Source organism: Carlito syrichta, unplaced genomic scaffold, assembly GCF_000164805.1.
Source record: "Carlito syrichta isolate Samal-C Ts95f unplaced genomic scaffold, Tarsius_syrichta-2.0.1 Scaffold288685, whole genome shotgun sequence".
NCBI lineage: Eukaryota > Metazoa > Chordata > Mammalia > Primates > Tarsiidae > Carlito > Carlito syrichta.
Genome location: NW_007232781.1, coordinates 225,124 through 234,338, shown reverse-complemented (window position 1 = coordinate 234,338; position 9,215 = coordinate 225,124). Strand labels below are relative to the sequence as shown.

At 34.5% G+C, this 9,215-nt stretch overlaps 1 protein-coding gene across 8 annotated transcripts in view; it reads right to left on the bottom strand.

Annotated features, from left to right (window-relative positions):
* CNTNAP4 (contactin associated protein like 4) overlaps positions 1–9,215 on the bottom strand; it is a 275,112-nt gene that overhangs the window by 59,999 nt on the left and 205,898 nt on the right. For all 8 annotated transcript variants that reach the window (XM_008053817.2, XM_021710358.1, XM_021710357.1 and 5 more), the window contains 2 exons: positions 5,593–5,790; positions 1,457–1,613 (listed from right to left, as the gene is read on the bottom strand). In XM_008053817.2, coding sequence (XP_008052008.2) covers positions 1,457–1,613; positions 5,593–5,790 — 355 coding nt within the window. The remainder of the gene's footprint in view (positions 1–1,456; positions 1,614–5,592; positions 5,791–9,215) is intronic.

Below are 9,215 nucleotides of genomic sequence, written 5' to 3'. Positions count from 1 at the left end.
CCTGCAGCCTCGACCAGCTGGGCTCCGGCGATCCTTCCGCCTCAGCCTTCCAAGGAGCTGAAACTACAGGCGCGCACTAACACACCCGGCTAATTTTTTGATTTATTATAGACATGAGGTCTCACCAAGTTGCACTGGGGATCACAAACCCGCGGGCTCAGGCAATCCACTCACCTTGGCCTCCCAAAGCGCGGGATTACAGGCTGAGCCACCGAGCCCAGCTTGCTTACATTTTTAAATAAAATATTATTCTGTAGAAATTTTTATGAAGGTAATAAGAAGAAAGGAGTGCCTTCCAAAGAGAGTAAGATTTTTTTGAAAAATGAGAATTTGAGTAAGAGAAACAATATTTTTCATATCAAACATGCAACACTAAAAATACAATCATGACTCCACACTGACTCCATATAGATTCCTCCTTCTAGGGCATTCTAAAAGAGTCTTTTTATAGATATAACATAATCTTGACATTTGCCAAGTAAATAAATGAAATATCATGTAATTCAAACTTTGAGTTCAAGTAACAGCAGGTTGATAACTATAATCAGTGTGCATTCTATAACCAAATCACACATATTTACAGCCAGATTGACTATTAATATTTATTAAAAATAATTCAGTGCAGGTCCAGTTGCTTAGCAACGCAAAATATACATATGCTGAAATGTGAATATAAACATTTAAAAATATTTTTACTTTACAAATAATAAATAAGAGCAACATACATGTCAACTCTAGTCTCAAATACAATAAATATATATTCTTTAAAACTTTCAGAAAAGGAGAACATATGCATAAGACATATTTTCTGTTTAGAAAAATATTTTGATTGAAACATTTCTAAAAGGTTACATAGTTCTTGTTTTCAAACTATGAATAGAACATTAGTTCTTTGTGGTATGGTGGATCCTTTAAAAATAATAATAAAAGAACTGTATATTAAAATAATTGTGAGAAATTCTTCCATCCAGATATTAACCAGACCCAACCCTGCTTAACTTCTGAAAGATCAGTGTGTTCAGGGTGGTATGACTGTAGACAATTGTGGGAAATTCTAAATTTACATGCTTAAAGGTTTTGCAGATAGATTATTGAAGAAATGTGCTTTGATAATTGGCTATAAATATACTTTTTAAAATAACAGAATGCCTACTTATGTATAATTTTAAAGAGGATGATCATTGACTTTCTATGTAACAGATGCCTCCATTTTATTATATTATAAAATAAAAATTTACATGATTGTGGTTCATTACAAAAATATCCACAAAAGTCATTGATCTTAACAATTAGGATTAAACTGATTATACCACATTGTTTTGTTTCATTAAGACATATCTTTATCTAATTTCTTCATTGAACTAACTTGTTCAGTATCTGCCTAGCTGTACAAACTTTCAGTGATTAATTTTAAAAAGTAAACTTTGTATGCATAGAGAAATTATATGGAAATCACCATTCATTGTGGTCAGCATCACAATTGCAGTAATATTGGGCATCAATGCAGTTGCCCTCTAATCCACAAGCACATTTTTGAGGATCAGGTGAAGAACCTCCCCAATAAGTTTGTGTTTCATTGGTTCGTCCAACCCACCAGCTCAGAGGGCTTCCATCTGGAAGAAAAAGATGAGAAATGTGACATCTGCTTTATATTCCACTGCCTTCTATTCTGATATAACTCCCTTTCTTCCAAAATAATTAAAAATAATAGAAGGAGAAAGAGAGAAAGAATGATTTGATGTAAGTTTATGTGTTTGATGGCACTTCCTCAAGAAAGCTTTTTTTAAAAAAAATTTTTTTTATTTAGGCTTAAATGACTGATACATTTGTCTTTGAGTAGAAAAGGAACAAGAAATTCTCATTTAATTTAAGCATTATAGTAAAAAAAAGTATTGAGAGCAGTTCACATACGCAATTTTTTGAAAAGTAATTTTGAAACAAGTTAGCATCAAAATAAAAATCACAGTAGTTAACATACCAAAGCAAAAATTGACTTGAAATCATCAAATGTCCATTATACTACTATCAAATTTTATGTAAAGTCCCTGATTTATCACAATTCTTTATTGTCTAAAAATATACTAGCTGTTTATTAAACATTAAGTGTGAAATGGCATGCCTGTGTCATGATTTAAGATTTATTTGGAAGTATATATTCTCTCTTCCATTAAATGGCTTGGCTATTTATTTGGAAACTACTGAAATAACAGTGAAAAATCTTCATGCCTGAAGCGAATATTACACTCAAAAAAAGTTGCCCTTAGCCAAATGCATCTCTTTCTAGGATAAATGTTCAGCTACTGGCTCTTTCTCACCATTAAGACTAAACATGATGCCAAGGAACTAGAGCAAAGAATAGATAGAACATATTGGTGAGGGTTTTCAGAAAAGGAGGTGAGGCATGTAGGCAATCTATCTTGGAAAAAGAAAAGGTACAGAGAAAAAATTGTAGTCATTCGAGAATCAGGGCATGAGAAGAATGTAAGCAACATCCAATCAGTCAGCTCCTCAAAGGTGCTTGATCATTTTTCTGTTGACTTTCAAGCCTTTAAGTTGTCACCACAGTCCCACTAGGAATCTGGGATTTTTTGTTAATTTCCATCTTGCTTAAAAATGCTAATGCTCATTTAACTTACTATTAGATAGCCTCTCTCCTAATGCTGACAACCTCTCCCCCAGGTTTACTAAACCTGCCAATCCAGCTGTATCAAGAAAATCCAAGGAGTTATTAGAATTAGATATTAATGCATAAAAGCATTAATATCAAAAGTCTTCATCTTCTTTTTAATTGCATGATTACCTCACCACCAGAATGGAAAAAATTACTTGAAACATTTAATAGATATATTTCAACATATCTTTAAATTTAGTATATATTCATAAATTGAAGAGAAAATAATTCATTATTTTTAAATACTAAATCATATTTTCACATCTAAATTTCCTATCTTCCCTACAAAAATAGAAGTCATTGAATGTTTTAAAAGTACCAAATACCTTTGGTTCCGTCTAAGACTCCTTAAAGTGTACTACAGAATTTAAGTAACAGTAAGAATAAATTTGAAAGATCATGAGAAAAATTAATAGTAAAAAATACAGTCCTCATACTAGAATATTCCCTTTCTCATAGTTAAAATCCTAAATGACTTGAGCATTCTCATTGATCATCCTTGCAGTGTGCTGAGTCACAGCTCCTCAGCAGCTGAAAACACATTTTTCATACACATTTCATTTTACTCATCCACATATGGCATCATTATCACTTGACACTCAATCACCAAGATGTGAAACTCTAAATTTAACTTGTCTGACAACACCTTCCTGTTCTTCCCCATTATAGTTCTGATCGTGAGCTCAGAATCCAAATTATTCTCTTCCCTTTTCAATCTTTCCACCTCAAATCTATTCTACATGAATTCTGGGGTCTTCAACCTGAGAAAATTCATGTAATTAACAGTGATAATTATCTCCTATAACAGCCTTCTGCAGTTTACTACTTTCTTTACTAGCAGTTCTCAAGTCTGGCTGAAACCCTTGACAAACCTTTAAAAAAAATGCACAGTCACCACCGGCCTACAGGTGGGGATTTTCATTCTGAAAAAAGAAGGAAATCCTGCCATTTGTGACAACATTTTATTAAGTGAAGACATTATACCAAAGTGAAATAAGTCAAACACAGAAAGATAAACACTGCATAACCTCCTTTTATCTTTCTTTTCTAGATAAATGATTCCGTTCATTTTTTTCTATAGTATGAATTCACCCTTCTATAATTACTGTTCTTTTTCTTTTTTAGAATATACTTCCAGATTTGCTTATTTATTTTTTGGATTCTAAGATCAATATTCAGCAATAATGAACAATCAATTACATATTGAACTGGGGATATTAATTGTAACCACAATGCTTTGGGGAGCCAGAAATGAGAGGGGCTCACTTCAAGCACTCTGTATGCATTATGCAGTCCAATGATCACTGGAACTCTGTTGAGTTTTATATTATTGACCCCATTTAAGAGAAAACAAAACAAAGACTGAGATTCATTACTCAGCTGTCTCATGAATCAGACTCATTGATCCAAATTCTATGCATACCTAGTAAAAGAAAGGCCTCTCCCACCTGTAAATCCTGTACTTTTTGAAATACAATTAACTGATCCTCATTCACAGATAGAAATGAGGTTTCAGTCAGGTGGAAATAAGATGTGAATGAGGCCCCGTAAGATGGGATTGCAGAGGTGAAAGGCTGAATGAGAACATTCTGAAAAAGGAAGAGGAAAAGGAGAGAGAGAATAACAGTGAAGAGAAATCGGGGAAGAAAGAGGAAGAGGAAGAGGGAGACAACAGAGTGGGGGTAATTCAGGCATAGAAGAGAAAAGAATCTGATTGTTTTAAGTGGGTGGAGAGTAAATAAGAGAGATGCTTACCTGGAAACTAAAGGTTCAAATGTCAGACCAACAGTTCAACAATTTTGCGGATGATTCATATGACATATAATATTCCTATATGAAGCACATTTCTTTTTAAATTCTTGTCATTCTATCTGGAACTCCAACCCCTCTTAGAACAACAAGCAGGAGTGAACACAAAACAAGTAGGTTTATTGTGCCGATGTCATGGAAAAGTAGACCTCAATGTCACTGTTAAAAAACAGTGTGCTTGGGGAGGCAGGAAGGTTGCATAAGCAGGGCAGATGCAGAACACGCAGTTCTGGAATCCAGGCAAAAAAGGCTATGTTGAACAGACAAGCCACAGAAAGACAGTGGAGCTTCTCAAATAGAACAGTGTCATGATGCAAGTAAGAGTTTCTTAAAAGATTAATTTCCTTCATAAAGATTCATATTTTGGACTTTATATTGGATAATTAGAAGAGATAGAGAGATGACAAGCTGTGAGGCCAGTTGGAAACTTTTGCAGTAACCTCAAAAATCAGGTCATTAAGGCCTACTCTAAGGCAGAAGGGTGGGGCCTGAGATGTTCTGACATAATGAGATGTTCTAACGGGAGAAAACATAAAAGCAAAACCAGAGTTTAGGAGCAGAGTGATTATTAGCATTAGGAAACAAAGAAAGTTAAGATAGTCTTTAGTCTTCCGATTCCAACCTGAGTTACTGAATCAACTGTGTTTCTGGCAGCCTTTTCTAATTTTCAGTTATACCCAGAGGCTGTCAACAATCCATGAAAAAGTCACACGCAATAGTCACTTTCAGAAAACTAAGTCATATTTTTATTAGCTCTTTTCCATTTTAAAATAAACCTTATGTGTCACTTGTCCTTTATCAGGGATAAACACTGTGCATTCATTAGTATCAGAAGGAAGCCTTTGCTATACAGTTAACCAATTAAGGACAGGAAAAGAGCTTAAAAGCAATCAAGGCTTTGAATAAAGCTCAGTGTAAATTGACCTTGTTCTTTTCTTCAGGCAAAAACATCTCTGTGACTTCCAGACTGTGACCTGTTTGCCAAGTATACGGGATCAAACATCCTCAGTGACTACACATCAACGCCTAAGCAGAATGAAGATCATCAGGGGCTGGTTGAGTAAGTGCCCTAGGTGATTTGTGCAGCGTGACAAATGACTCAGTTTACTTACCTTGCTTATTGACAAGCCGTGACTTCTTGCAGTAGTAAGTAAGCTCCTGTTCACAGTGCTCCGCACGGTTAATAGTGGCCTGGAGTTGCTCCATGCTGGCCACATACTCGAAAAACCCAGCATGTGGGTTCTCTGGGTTAGTATTTCTGACTCTCGTTAAGTCAGAGCCATTGTGCTGTATGATGGTCCATGCAGTTTCTTGTATGCAGAAATGGGGGAAGAAAGAGAGGAGACCATCACTAGTCTGCAAAAGTTAAAATAAATAAAGAAAATCAAAATCACCTTTTATCTGAGTTAAATTTTTCTAGTCATCAAAACTCTGAGAGGTAGAATCAACACAAATGGATTCTCAAAATTTTTAAGTTATAGAAAAGTGATTTTTTTCCCCAAGATGTATTCAACCGCCATGCATTTACAGTGGTTTTACTTTATTTTTTTATAATTTAGCCAGATAATATTTAAGATAAAAAATATTATGAAATCTGATTATTAATTTTTATGAGATATTTGACTTCATTAAATCAGTTATTCTATTGTTTTAAAGTGTATCATTATTTTATTTTCCTTTAAGAAAGAAAAAATGTTGCCTATTATAATCGTAAAACACTACTGATTACTGAAACACCCAGTATTCAGTGACGTTGTAATATGAAGTGCATATTAGAATTTGTGAAATAGTTTATATTACATGAGGTAAGCAATGACTTTAAAAATTATTCATGGTACAAGCAAAAAGTCAAAATTGGATAGCCTGTATATCTCTTTAGTGAATATTTAATTATAATTATGCATCTATTTTTTAAAAATCAAATTTGAAATATTCATTATGTGATCTGCATAGTTAGCCAATACAATAGAAAGTTACTCTTTTGATTTGAACACATCTGTCAGCATCAGCAACTCAACTAACACAAAAATAAAATATCTTCACATATCTATTAGAGCTATCATTATTGGTACCTGAATGTCTGTAAACATTTCCATCATACTGATTCCCCAAATTACTTAGAGATAAAATGAAAATGTTTTTATCCCATAATGTTTGTAACGGAAGTTAAGCATATTGTATCTATCCTTTAACTAGTCCATCGATAGACTTTATACCATATTTACTGTGATATATTCAGGCACAAGAACAGATTCATCAAAAGATCTCTGATTTAATAAGAAAAATAGATTGAAAGTTGTCAAAACACTACTATATATGTGCTGCTAGGTCACATAACTCTTCTGTATTACAGAAGAATATTCCAACTTGGAAGAAAACAGTAATAGTTGGTAGATTTTTTTTCCCCTTCATTTTAGCTAAGACATGCATGTGGATCTATAATCAAAACAAAATAAGGAGCTATTCTTTGAAAAATTTCATTCCCATCCCTCTCCCAGGCATCGGAGTGTGGAATGGAGAGGCAGGCTAAATGAGGCAGGACAAGCTTTGCAGTCTTATTGCCTTCCATGTGTGGATCATTATTTTTCTGTGAAACAATAACGTTATTTTTACTTCCCTCTTGCATTTCAGCTCTTCCTTTATCAGTAGAATGCTTTTCTCAAAGAGAACTTAATCTATAAGCTCATGACACCAATTCGGGTGACCAGCAGCTTAGGTTTGAGGCCATCAGGAGACCTGAGTGGTAGATCTGGCATGGATCTTGTTCCCCCAGGAAAGGCAGGTAAAATCTAAGCCTCCATTTCCAAATCTGGACAACGAATTGGCAGAACCAGACAATATAGTTGGTCTGAAATTCTATAATTTTAGCCAACTCAACTTCGGCTATTGGAAGTTTAAGGTTATTATTAACCAGGCAAATCTATCAACCTAGTCTCTGTAGGGTTCTACTTTTATTGTTGAGCAAAACTATTCACCTTTTCTTGTGGTAAATCAATGGCACACATGAAGAACTGCCTGGAGAGCTCAACAATAAACCAGCTTGAAGCCTTTGTCTCTCTGGCTTCTGAATCATGCTGAGAGAGACTTCCCTATAGTTTATCATCCACTAGGTCATGATTAGCACATGATTCTAAAGGTTTGTAAAGGTGTTGTAAGAGATTCAAGACCATAGTGCATGGCAACCATTAAAGAGGGCAACTTATATATTTCCTTTGAAATTATTAAATATTTCAATATTATGATAGTTTCTATAAGTGATTTTATTTTTCTAATAAAAAGTGCTGTAAGGTATAAAGTTAAACAGATGCCACACTTGTCAGACCATCTAGATTTCTGGGGCAAAGCAGACACAATGAAATCATCTCAATAGATTTTAAGTAATAAAAATTCGTGCCTCAGCGGCCAGGTTCCAAATCTCATGTGCTTAATTAATTGTGAATCTCCAAAAATGCTCAAGTTAGAGCCTGTTTACTATACTTTAAGACATGATTGTGTTAGCTGGGGCCTCTACAGATTCCTATTTAGAAATAAGAACATGAAAGACAGACTTCATCACAATTTGCAATCAATATTTTGTGATTGATTTTGTTGTTCTTTCCTACTAGTCTGTAAGTTCTATGAGAACAGTGACAGTTTCTGATCTGCCAACCATAGTATCTCCAGCACATAGCACAGGGTCTTGATACAGAATGAAGAAGACATTTAATGAAGAGATGAGGGAATGAAAAAAACCAAATAAGTGGGTAGAAACAATACATTAACTAGATTACAGCACAACCTTCCAGGTTATCTGGTTCGAATTCTATGGTGGTTTTGAAACTTTCATTGCCTTTGAGCTGTTTTATAACTGTAAATTGTGGATAACTAATAGGATTGAAAAAAACATTAAGTCTGAAACTGTGAAGGGCCTGAGATGTTACCCTACTTGAAAGTTAAATTATCTTGCCACATATATCTATCTATACTAACAGACATGGAAGACCTCTGAATAGGGACCATTCACTCACAGAGAATATCAGCAGCATCAATCCCTCACACCTCAATGTTCCATGCGCTGATGCAATGAATGCTAGATGCACTTGTGCATGCTGGAGACGCACAAGAGAGGAACCTTAAACGTATGACTCTTGGACTTACAGAGAGTGGTTGGCACATCCTTTCTTCCCTTCTTCCACAAAGTGAAAGAGATAATTTGGTTCTGAAATGTCACAGATTTTCTTTAAAAGTAAGAAAATACAAGTCCTTGGGTTTTTATTACTCTCAGACCATAGGCAAATGCATTTGGGAAAGACAAGTTTTCAAATCTCTTCAGAGCAATTCACTGTCTCTAACATCCCAGACATATTTAATCATCCTTGAACCTAGGTTGCCAGGTTTATTTTTCTTTGCTTAGAAATAAAGGCATTGTTTTCTTACAACAAATAAATATTGTCTATAGACAAGCAACTTCTACCTGGCAGAGGTTCCCTCACTGTGGAAAAACCCAGAGTTGCCTCCATATGCATATTTATTTCAATGTTCCTGGTGTGTAGATGCATCTGTTCTTTGGATTATCCTTGGAACTGATTGTAACATTTTACCAGTTGCTTCATTAATAATGTATTAAACAAAATATTTAGAACATATTTTGTAGTTTTTGCTTTAATATATGTATGAGTCATGATTTTACTTTGTTGAGAATTATCTTTTACTAAATGTAAAGAAGTTGTAGGGTAAGGAGACCAGGAAATAGTAA